General features: G+C 44.2%; 1 protein-coding gene across 1 annotated transcript in view; it reads left to right on the plus strand.

Moving 5' to 3' along the window:
- The first annotated feature begins 876 nt into the window (after positions 1–876).
- LOC133134581 (uncharacterized) overlaps positions 877–17,736 on the plus strand; it is a 59,628-nt gene continuing 42,768 nt past the window's right edge. Inside the window, exons 1-3 of the mRNA XM_061250783.1 lie at positions 877–949; positions 3,216–3,319; positions 16,843–16,926. Coding sequence (XP_061106767.1) covers positions 3,221–3,319; positions 16,843–16,926 — 183 coding nt within the window. The 5' untranslated portion in view covers positions 877–949; positions 3,216–3,220. The remainder of the gene's footprint in view (positions 950–3,215; positions 3,320–16,842; positions 16,927–17,736) is intronic.

Here is a 17,736-nt window from a genome sequence, read left to right on the forward strand (position 1 = left end):
GCCAACCAAAAATACCGAAACACAAAGTAAATCACAAAGACAACAATTAAGGTTCACAGGGAGGTAGGGAGGGACGGGGAGAGGTGCTGCTTGAAGAGGTGCGTCTTCAGTTTGCGCTTGAAGGTGGGGAGAGATTCTACAGTTCTGAGCTCAACAGGGAGTTCGTTCCACCACCGTGGAGGCAGAACAGACAGTAGTCGTGAGCGTGAAGTGGAGGTTCGGAGAGGGGGAGGTGCCAAGCGGCCTGTGGAGGCTGAACGAAGAGGTCTGGCAGGGGTGTAGGGTCTGATGATTTTTTGTAGGTAAGCTGGGGAAGACCCCTTAACTGCTTGGAAGGCTAGCACCAATGTTTTGAATTTGATGCGAGCCATGACAGGCAGCCAGTGGAGGGAAGTAAACCGGGCGGGTGACGTGTGAGTATTTGGGAAGGTTGAAGACCAGACGAGCAGCTGGACTGTCTGAAAAATGACAGCACAGCAAGAATACAAAAATGCTTAGGGACATAACAGACTCCACAGGGAGGTCATTCCAGAGACTCCACAGGCAGGTCATTCCAGAGACTCCACAGGGAGGTCATTCCACCATCATGGGGCCTACCTACCTACCTACCTCCTCATCATTTACTTTTGCACAGTACTTTTCCCCTATTACTTATTTACTATTACCTTATATAATATTACTGTTCTTACTGCTCAACCTGAAGGAGTTTGTCACACAACATACTTGTACAAGCATTTTACTGATAAAGCATTGAGAATAATGAATCTTTACAGTGTTTTTGTATGTGTATGTCAAGGGTGCCAATAATTACTGAGCCAGCTGTAAATCTGAAGTGAACTTCAATACAGTTTAATGTTTTTGCATTTTCAGGAATCTGTGATCCATGAAGTGGCTGCACTTAAAGCGTTGAAACACCCATTCATTGTGGAGTACAACGACTCTTTTGAAGGTAGCAATAAGACAATTCACAGATTTTTAAAAAACAATTTGTGTGTAATTATAATGTATTATTTACTTAATAACTAAACATGCATTCAGTTATCACCCATATTACTGTGGCACTTCTAAAATTAAAAGTAAATGCAGAAGTTTTGGAGAACATTCCTGACTCCTGCTTCCTCTTTACTGACAGAAAAAAAAGGTACAATAGTGTGGGGGCCTACAGAAAGGGTATGATAGTGTAGGGGCCTACAGAAAGGGTATGATAGTGTAGGGGCCTACAGAAAGGGTACGATAGTGTAGGGGCCTACAGAAAGGGTATGATAGTGTAGGGGACTACAGAAAGGGTATGATAGTGTAGGGGCCTACAGAAAGGGTATGATAGTGTAGGGGCCTACAGAAAGGGTATGATAGTGTAGGGGCCTACAGTAGGGTATGATAGTGTAGGGGCCTACAGAAAGGGTATGATAGTGTAGGGGACTACAGAAAGGGTATGATAGTGTAGGGGCCTACAGAAAGGGTATGATAGTGTAGGGGCCTACAGAAAGGGTATGATAGTGTAGGGGCCTACAGAAAGGGTATGATAGTGTAGGGGCCTACAGAAAGGGTATGATAGTGTAGGGGCCTACAGAAAGGGTATGATAGTGTAGGGGCCTACAGAAAGGGTATGATAGTGTAGGGGTCTACAGAAAGGGTATGATAGTGTAGGGGCCTACAGAAAGGGTATGATAGTGTAGGGGCCTACAGAAAGGGTATGATAGTGTAGGGGTCTACAGAAAGGGTATGATAGTGTAGGGGCCTACAGAAAGGGTACGATAGTGTAGGGGTCTACAGAAAGGGTACGATAGTGTAGGGGCCTACAGAAAGGGTATGATAGTGTAGGGGCCTACAGAAAGGGTATGATAGTGTATGGCCCTACAGAAAGGGTATGATAGTGTAGGGGCCTACAGAAAGGGTACGATAGTGTAGGGGCCTACAGAAAGGGTATGATAGTGTAGGGGCCTACAGAAAGGGTATGATAGTGTAGGGGTCTACAGAAAGGGTATGATAGTGTAGGGGCCTACAGAAAGGGTATGATAGTGTAGGGGCCTACAGAAAGGGTATGATAGTGTAGGGGCCTACAGAAAGGGTATGATAGTGTAGGGGCCTACAGAAAGGGTATGATAGTGTAGGGGCCTACAGAAAGGGTATGATAGTGTAGGGACCTACAGAAAGGGTATAATAGTCAAATTCACCACACAAGTACATTGTATTTGCTGAATGTGAAATGTTTTGGGCATGCTGTCAGTAGGCTACTCTGGCAGAAATCACCACATTTCTAGTAGCCAGATAAGAATTTTTCTATCCATGCTTTAGGTTTTCCTACACTTCCTTGCCGAAATATTGTATTATTGAGATATGTTTTGCATCTTTGTTTGGATTTTTCTGAAATAAGCAAAGACTTTACGGCATCATTATCTTCACAGACACAAGAACATTTGCTTCTAAGATCGGTTGATAGCTACATGAAATCTTACTTTCACCCACAGAATATTTCCTGCACCACTAGCAAAGCACAATAGATCCTCCCCTATGTTAATCGGTAGCAAGGTCTTCTTTTCTCCAAATGTTTCCCCTCTTTGGTGGTTGTGGCCAAAGAGTTAAATTATTGTATAATCAGTTGACAGCACTTGTTTTTACTAAGTATTTCAAATTTACTAAGCTCTGAAGAAATCAAGTAACTTTTGAGACCTTTTTAAAAAAGTATTAATGGTTCAAGTTGAAGGGTGCCTAAACTATTACACATGCCACATTTACAACTTTATTGTTTTTAATCTGTTCAATTCAGCAAATATAAAGTCATTCTGAATTAAAATGTGCAGAAATGTGCTCTATTTAAATGTGTACTCTGCAGAGGTTGTGTTTACTTTGAGATGCAACAAACACAAACTTTTGCACAGTAAATTGTGGCTTTCATATAAGTATCAGATCATTTTCACAGTTGATCATATTTCTTTATTTGGACCCTCATTTTAGGCAAACAGCTAAATATATCATAATATTGTGCACAGGCCTTAAGTTAGACTCAAAATATGAGTAAAATGAAATGATTGCTGGCCAGAGACGGAGCAGTGTCATACAGTGATAAACACTAGTGTTAGAGTAGAGCACCTGGCCATCACAGGCACAGAGGGTAATTATGTCTTTATTAATGCCTTATCAACTACACTGTCAATTCATTCTCTGTTGCTTATTTTGAGAATACTAAACCTATGGAAATTATTCTCTCTTTACAGATATTATGAATCTGTACATAGTTATGGAGTATTGCGAGGGTGGTGATCTTTCTCAGGAAATTCAAAAGCATAAAGATACTGGTGGATATTTCACAGAAGATCAGGTAAGCCAGTAAATGCTTATTTTTATGAAGGTTCTCTTCCTCTTTTTCTCCCTGTTTGGAACGGCCAGTTAATCACGCTCCAGTGCTCATCACTGCCTCTGCTGCTGATTCAAAGTACTGCAGCAGTCTGACTGCTGTTCCATTGCTTTTAATTCCCCATCAGAACGGTCTGTGTTTGTTTTTGTTGTAACTTTATGTATTTTTATTGTGGTACTGTGTCATTTGTTTGTTTTTTTCACAGTTTTTCAGCCTTTTCTCCCGGGTCTGTGCAGTGCGGGCATGCTTTATGCTTTCTGCTTTTTCTTTTGCATTTTGGTGAGACAGGGTCCACTTCACAATCTTATCATTGTGTTTTTTGATGTCAACCTAAGAGTAAAAGGGAATTTCCCATGGTTAAATGATAACAGTGTTACTGAGATCAAGAGAATCTGTCGGGCAACAGAAAGAAAATGGGAGAAAAGATGGGCTCAGTGTTCACTATAATAAAGACGCCATGACACCTATAACAGCAATACGTCTGGCGATTACCATGACTTTTCCAAAATTACTCCAGAGAACACGGGGAACTCTAGAATATTATTATCCACTCTTGACCAGGGGTGCGTTTCCCGATAATGGTGTCTCTCTTTATGAAGACTCTCTAAGGTATACTTTACTAAAGCTGTTTACTTTTCTATGTGTGTTCCTCAAACTATCACTTAGGCGGTTGCTTAAGGGACAGCTTCTACGTGCAACGTTCCTAGGCCGATCAACTCGCTCTAAGATCGATTATGCACTCCATACAGCGCCTGTTTGAGTGCGTTATGAGAGAAAGTAGTGTTATTTATGAATAAAACACTGCAGGAATACTTGCATTTATCATGACTGGTGGGAACGTATTAATAGAATAAAAAACTTACAAACTAAATTATCCAACCGTATATATAATTTTCGCCAAATTGTATACGGTTAGTGATGTGGGTATGCCATCTTTGGCATGTCATGTTTTATTTATTTTATTTACAATATTTTCAAATCATAGTGCCTTAAATGACTTTTCAATCAGGGTTGATTTGTCAGAAGCACCATCACATTACTGGTGTAATTCACAATTTTCTCTGATTAAATGATGTTTTCAATAAAAGCGCACCAACAAGTAAAACATACCAACATGAAAACAACATAAGCTATGGTGAAAAAAAACAAAGAAGCAGTCCCACAGATTCACAGCAAACGAAATGTAGATATTGTTAGAGGACGTGGTGCTGAATAAACAAACATTATTTTCCAGTTTTAGGACTACGGTGTCCAACAAAACAGAACTATGGTTAAACATCACACCAGCCCACCAGAGGGAGTGGGAAATCGTCAGTTTATGAATATCATCCATCCATCTTCATCCACTTATCCGGAGTCAGGTCGCGGTGGCAGTAAGCTAAGCTGGGTATGTCAGGCGTCCCTCTCCCCAGCAATGCATTCCAGCTCCTCCTGGGGGATCCCAAGGTGTTCCCAGGCCAGGAGAGATATATAATCTCTCCAGCGGGTTCTGGGTCTACTTCGGGGTCTCCGCCCAGTTGGACGAGCCCGGAAAACCTCCAAAGGGAGGTGCCCGGGAGGCATCCTGATCAGATGCCCGAACCACCTCAATTGGCTCCTTTTGACGCAAAGGAGCAGCGGCTCTACTCCGAGCTCCCTCCGGATGTCCGAGCTCCTCACCCTATCTCTAAGGCTGAGCCCGGCCACCCTACGGAGAAAGCTGATTTCGGTCAATCCCCAAAGCTTGTGACCATAGGTGAGGGTTGGGATGTAGATCGACCGGTCTATTCACCATGACGGTCTGGTGCAACGATCCGCCTGTCAATCTCACACTCCCTTCTACCCTCACTCGTGAACAAGACCCTGAGATACTTGAACTCCTTCACTTGGGGCAATGGCTCGTTCCCAACCCAGAGGGAGCAATCCACCATTTTCTGGCAGAAAACCATGGCCTCGGACTTGGAGGTGCTGACTCTCATCCCGGCCGCTTCACACTCTGCTGCAAACCGCTCCAGTGCGTGCTGAAGGTCACGGTCCGATGAATACGGATGGCTCGTAACAACGGCCCCGGTACCCTATACTCTCACAGTACCCCCGACAGCGTTCCCCGGGGGACACGGTTGAAAGCCTTCTCCAAGTCCACAAAGCACATGTGGACTGGATGGGCAAACTCCCATGACCCCGCCAGTAACCCCGCCAAGGTAAAGAGCTGGTCGACTGTTCCATGACCAGGACGGAAGCCACATTGCTCCTCCTGAATCCGAGGTTCGACCTTCAGTCGGAGACTCCTTTCCAGCACCCTAGAGTAAACTTTCCCGGGGAGGTTGAGGAGTGTGAGACCCCGATAACTGCATCTTCCACAGAGAATGTGTTGTTCAGGTTCAAGAGCTCCTGAAAATGCTCTTTCCACCGGCCGACAACATTCCCAAGTCCGGGTCAGCAGTTCTCCTCCCCTGCTGAAAACAGCCTGAGACAAGCCCTGCTTTCCCTTTCTGAGTCATCGGATGGTTCACCAGAACTTCCTCGAGGCCAACCGAAAGTCCTTCTCCATAGCCTCCCCAAACTCCTCCCATACCCGGGTTTTTGCTTCAGCGACTGCCGAAGCCAAAGTCCTTCTGGCCACCCGGTACCTGTCTGCTGCTTCAGGGGACCCCCGGGCCAGCCAAACCCAAAAGGCTTCCTTCTTCAGTTTGACGGTGTCCCTCACTGCTGGTGTCCACCAGCGGGTTCTTGGGTTGCCGCCCCGATAAGCACCAATGACCTTCTGGCCACAGCTCCTGCTTGCCGCCTCTGCAATGGAGGCTTTGAACATGGCCCACTCGGACTCCATGTCCATGACCAGCACAGAAGTCCAATAACAAAGCACCGCTCGGGTTAAGATCAGGCAGGCCATTCCTCCCAATCACCCCCTTCCAGGTTTCTCTGTTGTTGCCCATGTGAGCGTTGAAGTCATCCAGCAGAACTATGGAGTCTCTGGGTGGCACCCTTTCCAGAATGCCGCTCAGTGACTCCAAGAAGGCTGGATACTCTGCCGTTTGGTGCATAAGCACAAACAAGAGGCGACCCTCTCGTTCCAGTGCGTGCTGAAGGTCCCATGAATCCAGCAGAACCACGTCATCCGCAAAAAGTAGAGAAGCAATTCTGAGGTCACCAAACCTGACACTCTCCTCACCTCAGCTGCGCCTTGAGATCCTGTCCATGAATATTACAAACAGGACCGGTGACAAGGGGCAACATTGGCAGAGTCCCACACCCACTGGAAACGTGCTTGACTTTGTGCCGAGGATGCGGACACAGCTCTCACTTTGGTTATACACGGACCGGATGGCTCGTTACAACGGCGCCGGTACCCCATACTCCCGCAGTACACCCCACCGGGTTCCCCGGGGGACACGGTCGAAAGCCTTCTCCGAGTCCACAAAGCACATGTGGACTGGATGGGCAAACTCCCAGCAACCCCGCCAAGGTAAAGAGCTGGTCCACTGTTCCACGACCCGGATGGAAGCCATATTGCTCCTCCTGAATCCAAGGTTCAACCGTTGGTCGGAGCCTCCTTTCCTTCACCCTAGAGTAAACTTTCCCAGGGAGGCTGAGGAGCGTGATACCCTGATAATTGGAGCACACCCTCCGGTCCCCCTTCTTGAAAATGGGGACCACCACCCCGGTCTGCCACTCTACAGGTACTGTCCCCGACCTCCACGCGACACTGAAGAGGCGTTGTCGAGGACCCGGCCCTAGGCCCTCCTGATGAGAGATTGACAGAAGATGGGTTAAGCAGGAATGCATTGTTAACCCCTCGCACACGCCAATGGGGTAGGAGTAAAAGCTCCCGTAAGAGGAAAAGTATATGGTATAAAATAAATGTACAACCGTATATGGATACTGAGGAGTCTGAAGTCAGAGGACTTAGATTCAGGGTTTTAGAGAGCAAGGCTAAAGGCCTGACTGAGGCCATGCGTAGAATGTGTTCTAGCATGACCATGGAAGGGGCTGAACACGCAGAACGGAAAATTGGGGACCCAGGGAGTTTTGCATTCAAGGAGACGATAGATGTGATAACATACTTGGTTGACACGTGTGGGCTGGCTCCTACAGGGGAGGAGCACAAGGCCTGGTTAAAAAAACAGGATGAGAAAGACAATGAAAATAATTGGGAAATCAAAGAGCAGGAGGAGATTGAAAAATGTAAAAGAGATAAGGAAAATGGCATGGACGTCAATACCGAAAGAAAATTAAGAGGCTTCACGGGCCTCTCTGAGGATAACACAAATAATTTATTGAATAGATTTAAAGGACTGACTATAGAGGAGTTGAATGATGAATTACACTCAGCTATTAGCTGGATGACCTTTGTAGACCCCTTAAGGCGCCACAAAAAGGGGCACCTAAAGAGGGTGTTGGGATGGTGGCAGGCTTTAACGTCTGGCTTACATGAAATCAAAGTTTGGAGGAAGTCAAGGAGAGATTATGAAACTGACACAGACACCAGTGATGAATAGGTTCATTAAAAACAACATAAGGGCTAGTGTTTTTCCACTCATATATTAAGATGGGGGAAATTCCCAAACCAGAGGGGCCCATGAAATAAAATATTGGGGACAGTTCTTTTGAGGTATGAGAAAATGACAATTGGAAAAACAGAAATAATTAATATGGTCATTAAAAAACAGGTTATATAAAAGATAAATGTCTTCCCGCTTGACATAATGGGGGCATTTCTTATCAAAAAAGGTACACTTTTGTATGCAAAAAAGATATATAAGGGATAAGTTTTTAGACCTTAGAGCAGGATCCCAGAATTTGGCTTCAGAAGATATCTACGAGCTGGTGAAGAGAGAGCAACACAAGACAGCTGTAGTCAAGCTGGAGTGGCGCGCTCCCTCTGCGCGCCACTCCAGGATATGGATATGGAGAGAGGAGTGACGTACGCGGTGCGGACTCAGCCCAAGAGTTGTGACAGCAGGACTGATGTCGAAGAGGGGTTCACGTGCATCCCTCATCATACAGAAAAGCTGGTGAAAGAGTTAAAGGGCTTTTACAACATGCTTGGAGCCGTGAACTGCACCTGGAGGCCAACAGACGGGACGCGGGGTTCCTCCACGCTACAGAACACCTTCCTGCTGGACCCACGCAAGAACCTGAAGCCTCCCCCCCTAACCTCAGTGTCAGTGAGGAGAGGCATATGCTGCGACTGCACTGCAAAACCCCCGACGTGTTCGAAGAAATACCAGTGCACATCCCAGACAACAGGCAGGAGAAGTACGAAGTGCAAAGTCACGTCTTTCGAAAGTCTGGGTCCTGATCCTGCCCCAGATTCCCAAACCAATGCAGCTGTTCAAAGAGCTCATCAACAGCAAGGAGGAGGGATCAAATCCCGCAGAAAACGAGATGGCTATATTTAGGGCATGAGTGGTAATTATAATCTATATTACTTGTAGAAGTAGGAAAAGTAATACATAGAAGTAATACATTATAAGTTTCCTTTTATTTTTATGTCTTTTATTTTTTAGAAAGATACTATATACGATATAAATAAGTAGTAGACTTTAGGGGTGTTCGTACCCATTGTATTAATGGAAGTTCAGTAGCTTTTATCTCCGTGAAGGGGGAGCCATAAGATAAGGTAAAGGCCAAAGAGGAGGATGGATATAGGAAGGGTGTACCTTGATTTTTAAACATCGTGGTGAAAAGGTAATTTAGAAAGAGCTAAGAGGGGTATATGTAACTTGCATGTGATTAGCAAACTGCAAAAGATGATATGTACACTGTAATCTGTACAACTCTATTCTTTTGATTGATTATAATAAAGTATATCTTACTATAATCATATGTGATAAAGATTCTTTAGAGGAATACATTGAATACAGGACATCGATTACCAGATTTGCATCACACCCTTCACTTCGAGACTGGGCTGGAAGTTCAGTAGAACTTACCAGGGCTCCAGGACGTTCGGAGTACTTGAGTTCGTCCCCGAGACACCTCATGGTGAGGTACTGCTCGTGGGAACGTGAGGTCTGAGCTCGGCAAGGGGTCCGTGGCTCACGACAGCGTGTCAGCCAAGACAGCCCAACAATGTCCAGAGCCTTCAGCATCTCAGGGTGAATCTCATCCACACCTGCCAATGAGGAGCTTTTTGACTACCTCAGCAACTTCCGCCAGGGATATAGGTGCAGTCTTCAGGCTCTGCCTCTTCCACAGAGGACGTGCTGTTTGGGTTCAGGAGCTCCTCGAAGTGCTCTTTCCACCGGCCGACAACATCCCCAGTCCGGGTCAGCAGTTCTCCTCCCCTGCTGAAAACAACCTGAGACAAGCCCTGCTTTCCCTTTCTGAGTCGTTGGATGGTTTGCCAGAACTTCCTCGAGGCCAACCGAAAGTCCTTCTCCATAGCCTCCCCAAACTCCTCCCATACCCAGGTTTTTGCTTCAGGGGACCCCCGGGCCAGCCAAGCCCGAAAAGCCTCCTCCTTCCTGTCCACCAGCGGGTTCTTAGGTTGCCGCCCCGACAGGCACCATTGACCTTCTGGCCACAGCTCCTGCTTGCCGCCTCTGCAATGGAGGCTTTGAACATGGCCCACGCAGACTCCATGTCCCCAGCCTCCCCTGGGATGCGTGAGAAGTTCCTCTGGAGGTGGGAGTTGAAGACCTTGCGGATGGGGGCCTCCTCCAGACGTTTCCAGTTCACCTTCACTACACGTTTGGGTTTACCGGGTCTGTCCGGCAGCCTCCCCAGCCACTTGATCCAACTCACCACCAGGTGGTGATCAGTTGACAGCTTTGCTCCTCTCTTCACCAAGTGTCCAAGACATACGGCTGCAGGTCTGATGATATGACCACCAAGTCGATCATCGATCTTTGGCCTAAGATGCTCTGGTACCAAATACCCTTATGAGCTACTATATGTTCGAACATGGTGTTCATTATGGACAATCCATGACCAGCACAGAAGTCCAATAACAAGTCACCGCCGGTTAAGATCAGGCAGGCCATTCCTCCCAATCAGCCCCTTCCAGGTTTCTCCGTCGTTGCCCACATAAGCATTGAAGTCGCCCAGTAGAACTATGGAGTCTCCGGGCGGCACCCTTTCCAGGATGCCGCCCAGTGACTCCAAGAAGGCAGAATACTCTGAGCTGCTTTTTGGTGCATAAGCATTCCCCCCAGCGACACGTAGTTTGGTGCATAAGCTTTCCCCCCAGCGACACGTAGTCGCAGAGAGGTGACCCTCTCATTACCCTGGTGAAACTCCAACACAGTGGCACTCAGCCAGTGGCTTGTGAGTACAACAACTGATTTCAGAGGCTTGCGGTCGTAACAGTGGTGGCCACTAGCGGAGTGAGCTGACAACATCGATAAGGTATAGCTAAGAGTGGTCCAGACCAACCTTACGAAAGTACGACGTACAGAAGCTATACTTAGCTAAGAACATTTTGGGAAACACGCTGAAACGTTAAGGTAGAGCTTAAGGTACAACTTACAAACAACGTAGCATTAAGAAGGCTTCGGGAAACACACCTCAGCTACGCACCCGCCTACCCCACCACAGATTAACATAACATTAGGTAATGGCGAGAACAGGCCGTTCAGCCCAGCAATGCCCGCATTGCTTCCAAGAGGGAAACCCCGACTGGCAACAAAGATTTTTTTACCTTAAAAGCAAATCCACTTACCGCGTTTATAATCTGTTTTTTTGTGTGTAGTGGTTAAGGTATATGACTGGGGCACGCAAGGTCAGTGGTTCTAATCCTGGTGTAGCCACAATAAGATCCGCACAGCCGTTGGGCCCTTGGGCCCCTTACCCCGCATTGCTCCAGGGGAAGATTGTCTCCTGCTTAGTCTAATCAACTGCATTGCCCTGTATAAGAGTGTCTGCCAAATGTCATTAATGTAATGTAACTAATATTAGCATCCGACTTAATAGCACGAAAAACACTCCACTCCTTTGTCTCCTGCAAAAACACCACACCACAAACAGGTAGAGTGTAAGTGTGTATTCGGCACGAAAACCCCACGAAACAAATTCACACATTAAAATATGATGAACTTGCTTTGTTCTTCAATAATAAAATAACTTCAATTAGAGCCAGTATTTCTAACGATATTAACACAGATGATATCAGCAAGTCAGATAGTCCAGTTTTAGCTGCGCTACACTGGCATCCTGAAACACTTAGACTCAACCTTCTTATATACAAAGCGCTAAATGGGCTAGGACCAAGCTACATTGTTAACTCCCTTATTTAACTAATTGTACCACTATTTGCCCTCAAGAACACTGCAATCATCTACTGCTGGTTTATTGGAGGTTCCCAGCAGCAGCTGAAAGAAAAAGCAGCCTTTGTCAATTATGCCCCCAAAGCTATGAAACACTACCTAGAGATATCATGGAAGCCAACTCCCTAAATATTTTTACAAGAAAGCTAAAAACGTATCTCTTCACTTTAGCCTTTAGCTAGCTATAGCTTTCCTGATGTAGGCTTTTTTTTGCCTTGTGCTTATGCACTGCTGTACTGCTCTTTAAATGTTGTCTGTATGCAGTTTATGTTGATTGTGCTGGTTGCTTGGAATTTTATTATTATAAGTGATTATGACTGATTATGTATTCTGATGAATTTACTAAAGTTCATGCAATTAACAAGGGTTTGTGAAATTTCTCTGCCTCTATAGCGCAGGCATAAAGTGGGGTGCGAAACACAGATCTAGGCTTCAACCCCCACTGCAAGAAATCAAACTGATTATTAATCGTAAATATGAATGAATGCTTACTGCCAAACAATAATTAAGACTGGGTGTTTGTTGCAGAAAATATTTACAAAAGAATCTATGAAATGAAACAATATCTCATGCATAGAAATTGGAAGTGACTGAAATAACATGCTCAACCTTCGTGACTGAAATAACGTGCTCAACCTTAGTGACTGAAATAACGCGCTCAACCTTAGTGACTGAAACAACGTGCTCAACCTTAGTAACTGAAATAACGTGCTCAACCATAGTGACTGAAATAACGTGCTCAACCTTAGTGACTGAAATAACGTGCTCAACCGTAGTGACTGAAATAACGTGCTCAACCTTAGTGACTGAAATAACGCGCTCAACCTTAGTGACTGAAATAACGCGCTCAACCTTAGTGACTGAAACAACGCGCTCAACCTTAGTGACTGAAATAACGTGCTCAACCGTAGTGACTGAAATAACGTGCTCAACCGTAGTGACTGAAATAACGTGCTCAACCTTAGTGACTGAAATAACGTGCTCAACCTTAGTGACTGAAATAACGTGCTCAACCATAGTGACTGAAATAACGTGCTCAAACTTAGTGACTGAAATAACGTGCTCAACCTTAGTGACTGAAATAACGTGCTCAACCTCAGTGACTGAAATAACGTGCTCAACCTTAGTGACTGAAATAACGTGCTCAACCGTAGTGACTGAAATAACGTGCTCAACCTTAGTGACTGAAATAACGTGCTCAACCTTAGTGACTGAAATAACGTGCTCAACCTTAGTGACTGAAATAACGAGCTCAACCTTAGTGACTGAAATAACGTGCTCAACCTTAGTGACTGAAATAACGTGCTCAACCTTAGTGACTGAAATAAGGTGCTCAACCATAGTGACTGAAATAACGTGCTCAACCGTAGTGACTGAAATAACGTGCTCAACCTTAGTGACTGAAATAACATGCTCAACCTTAGTGACTGAAATAACGTGCTCAACCGTAGTGACTGAAATAACGTGCTCAACCTTAGTGACTGAAATAACGTGCTCAACCTTAGTGACTGAAATAACGTGCTCAACCTTAGTGACTGAAATAACGTGCTCAACCTTAGTGACTGAAATAACGTGCTCAACCTTAGTGACTGAAATAACGTGCTCAACCTTAGTGACTGAAATAACGTGCTCAACCTTAGTGACTGAAATAACGTGCTCAACCGTAGTGACTGAAATAACGTGCTCAACCGTAGTGACTGAAATAACGTGCTCAACCTTAGTGACTGAAATAACGTGCTCAACCTTAGTGACTGAAATAACGAGCTCAACCGTAGTGACTGAAATAACGTGCTCAACCTTAGTGACTGAAATAACGTGCTCAACCTTAGTGACTGAAATAACGTGCTCAACCTTAGTGACTGAAATAACGTGCTCAACCTTAGTGAATGAAATAACGTGCTCAACCTTAGTGACTGAAATAACGTGCTCAACCTTAGTGACTGAAATAACGTGCTCAACCGTAGTGACTGAAATAACGTGCTCAACCTTAGTGACTGAAATAACGTGCTCAACCTTAGTGACTGAAATAACGTGCTCAACCGTAGTGACTGAAATAACGTGCTCAACCTTAGTGACTGAAATAACGTGCTCAACCTTAGTGACTGAAATAACGTGCTCAACCTTAGTGACTGAAATAACGTGCTCAACCTTAGTGACTGAAATAACGTGCTCAACCATAGTGACTGAAATAACGTGCTCAACCTTAGTGAATGAAATAACGTGCTCAACCTTAGTGACTGAAATAACGTGCTCAACCTTAGTGACTGAAATAACGTGCTCAACCATAGTGACTGAAATAACGTGCTCAACCTTAGTGACTGAAATAACGTGCTCAACCTTAGTGACTGAAATAACGTGCTCAACCTTAGTGACTGAAATAACGTGCTCAACCTTAGTGACTGAAATAACATGCTCAACCTTAGTGACTGAAATAACGTGCTCAACCTTAGTGACTGAAATAACGTGCTCAACCTTAGTGACTGAAATAACGTGCTCAACCTTAGTGACTGAAATAACGTGCTCAACCGTAGTGACTGAAATAACGTGCTCAACCTTAGTGACTGAAATAACGTGCTCAACCTTAGTGACTGAAATAACGTGCTCAAGCTTAGTGACTGAAATAACGTGCTCAACCATAGTGACTGAAATAACGTGCTCAACCTTAGTGACTGAAATAACGTGCTCAACCTTAGTGACTGAAATAACATGCTCAACCGTAGTGACTGAAATAACATGCTCAACCTTAGTGACTGAAATAACATGCTCAACCTTAGTGACTGAAATAACATACTCAACCTTAGTGACTGAAATAACGTGCTCAACCTTAGTGACTGAAATAACGTGCTCAACCTTAGTGACTGAAATAACGTGCTCAACCGTAGTGACTGAAATAACGTGCTCAACCGTAGTGACTGAAATAACGTGCTCAACCTTAGTGACTGAAATAACGTGCTCAACCTTAGTGACTGAAATAACGTGCTCAACCTTAGTGACTGAAATAACGTGCTCAACCTTAGTGACTGAAATAACGTGGTCAACCTTAGTGACTGAAATAACGTGCTCAACCTTAGTGACTGAAATAACATGCTCAACCTTAGTGACTGAAATAACGTGCTCAATCTTAGTGACTGAAATAACGTGCTCAACCTTAGTGACTGAAATAATGTGCTCAACCTTAGTGACTGAAATAACATGCTCAACCGTAGTGACTGAAATAACGTGCTCAACCTTAGTGACTGAAATAACGTGCTCAACCTTAGTGACTGAAATAACGTGCTCAACCTTAGTGACTGAAATAACGTGCTCAACCTTAGTGACTGAAATAACGTGCTCAACCTTAGTGACTGAAATAACGTGCTCAACCATAGTGACTGAAATAACGTGCTCAACCTTAGTGACTGAAATAACGTGCTCAACCTTAGTGACTGAAATAACGTGCTCAACCGTAGTGACTGAAATAACATGCTCAAGCTTAGTGACTGAAATAACGTGCTCAACCATAGTGACTGAAATAACGTGCTCAACCTTAGTGACTGAAATAACGTGCTCAACCTTAGTGACTGAAATAACATGCTCAACCGTAGTGACTGAAATAACATGCTCAACCTTAGTGACTGAAATAACATGCTCAACCTTAGTGACTGAAATAACATACTCAACCTTAGTGACTGAAATAACGTGCTCAACCTTAGTGACTGAAATAACGTGCTCAACCTTAGTGACTGAAATAACGTGCTCAACCGTAGTGACTGAAATAACGTGCTCAACCGTAGTGACTGAAATAACGTGCTCAACCTTAGTGACTGAAATAACGTGCTCAACCTTAGTGACTGAAATAACGTGCTCAACCTTAGTGACTGAAATAACGTGCTCAACCTTAGTGACTGAAATAACGTGGTCAACCTTAGTGACTGAAATAACGTGCTCAACCTTAGTGACTGAAATAACATGCTCAACCTTAGTGACTGAAATAACGTGCTCAATCTTAGTGACTGAAATAACGTGCTCAACCTTAGTGACTGAAATAATGTGCTCAACCTTAGTGACTGAAATAACATGCTCAACCGTAGTGACTGAAATAACGTGCTCAACCTTAGTGACTGAAATAACGTGCTCAACCTTAGTGACTGAAATAACGTGCTCAACCTTAGTGACTGAAATAACGTGCTCAACCTTAGTGACTGAAATAACGTGCTCAACCTTAGTGACTGAAATAACATGCTCAACCTTAGTGACTGAAATAACGTGCTCAAGCTTAGTGACTGAAATAACGTGCTCAACCATAGTGACTGAAATAACGTGCTCAACCTTAGTGACTGAAATAACGTGCTCAACCTTAGTGACTGAAATAACGTGCTCAACCGTAGTGACTGAAATAACATGCTCAACCTTAGTGACTGAAATAACATGCTCAACCTTAGTGACTGAAATAACGTGCTCAACCGTAGTGACTGAAATAACGTGCTCAACCTTAGTGACTGAAATAACGTGCTCAACCTTAGTGACTGAAATAACGTGCTCAACCTTAGTGACTGAAATAACGTGCTCAACCTTAGTGACTGAAATAACGTGCTCAACCTTAGTGACTGAAATAACGTGCTCAACCTTAGTGACTGAAATAACATGCTCAACCTTAGTGACTGAAATAACGTGCTCAACCTTAGTGACTGAAATAACGTGCTCAACCGTAGTGACTGAAATAACGTGCTCAACCTTAGTGACCGAAATAACGTGCTCAACCTTAGTGACTGAAGTGTTGCCGCTAGTAAGAAATATGAGTAGCCTAAATGCAATGATAGTCTGCTTTTGCGGAAAGAGGGTGTGTTTGTTCTGAATAGTTATGCTCCAAAACAATCGTAGAAAAGAAACAAGGAATTAAAGGGACTGCCAAAAATCTCATGTGACATCTGTGACAAACACCCAGCCATGCAAATAATTACACTTCTGGGAGAAATGAAGATGTACTGGAATCTTCCACACAACGTTCCCACTCTATCCCGGCTATAGTGAAGCTCATTGCAACGTTACATCTCCCATTTAATTCAAACAGCACTAGCCGCCATGGCTGGCATATGTGCGAGCTTCATGTATGTATCTGGCACTCCATAAATAAAGCTTGATATTATTACTTATTTACATATATAGTAATTAGAAATTGTACAGCATTTTGGTTGACGGTAGTGATTTAAAATGTGCTTTATAAATAAATATGACTTGCAAACTGTGTTTCTCACACAGATCCTGAACTGGTTTGCAGAGATCAGCAGTGCTGTGCAACATGTGCACGAGAACAACATTCTGCACAGGGACATCATGCCACAGGTACTGGCTGCAGGTTGCTATGATACCACAATGTAAACAATGACACGTTGCTATGATGTAACAGTGAAAGTGATGATAGGTTGCTATGCAGTGGTGCCTGCTGGCCATAGGTTTTGGTGAAGCAAACCCACCATCACCCCTGGTGAAAATCAAACCCCTATTAGTGCCATGCTTTGCCTGTTGACCTAGGCCGTTTTGAGGCGATAAACACTGACCACATCACACAACCAGATATAGGCAGTGTGTTCGACTGGTTTAAATTGACAATCTATCACTATCGTCATACCATTTAAATTTAACTGCCTTGTCTTAAAGGACCAACAGGGCAGTCCGAATGGGCAGACAAATAGGCTTCAGAACTGCTTATGGGATAGATCACAAAGAGTAGTAGTAGGAGGGACCTTATCGGAGGAGGGTATTGTGGGAAGTGGAGTCCCACAGGGATCAGGTACTAGTCAATGTGCTGTACCAGTAAAAAAAAAAAAAAAGGATGCTAGAATAGATAGCCAAGAGTACTGAGTATAAATCTAAGGAAGTTACAGTCACCTTATACAATACCCTCATCAGACCACACAGAGTACTGTCTGCAGTTCTGCAGAACGCACTGTAATGAAGATATAGATGCGCTGGAAAAGGTTCAGAGAAGGGCAACCAGATTGACTCCATGCGTAAAAGATAAGAGTTATGAGGAAAGACTTAAGATGCTTAATCTCTTTAAGTTGAGTAAAATTACACTCATGGAGGATTTGATTGGAGTGGATTAACATCACCATTATTTTATGTTCTGTTATGTAACTGACATGCATGTCC

Source organism: Conger conger, chromosome 8 (genome assembly GCF_963514075.1).
Source record: "Conger conger chromosome 8, fConCon1.1, whole genome shotgun sequence".
Taxonomy (NCBI): Eukaryota; Metazoa; Chordata; class Actinopteri; order Anguilliformes; family Congridae; genus Conger; species Conger conger.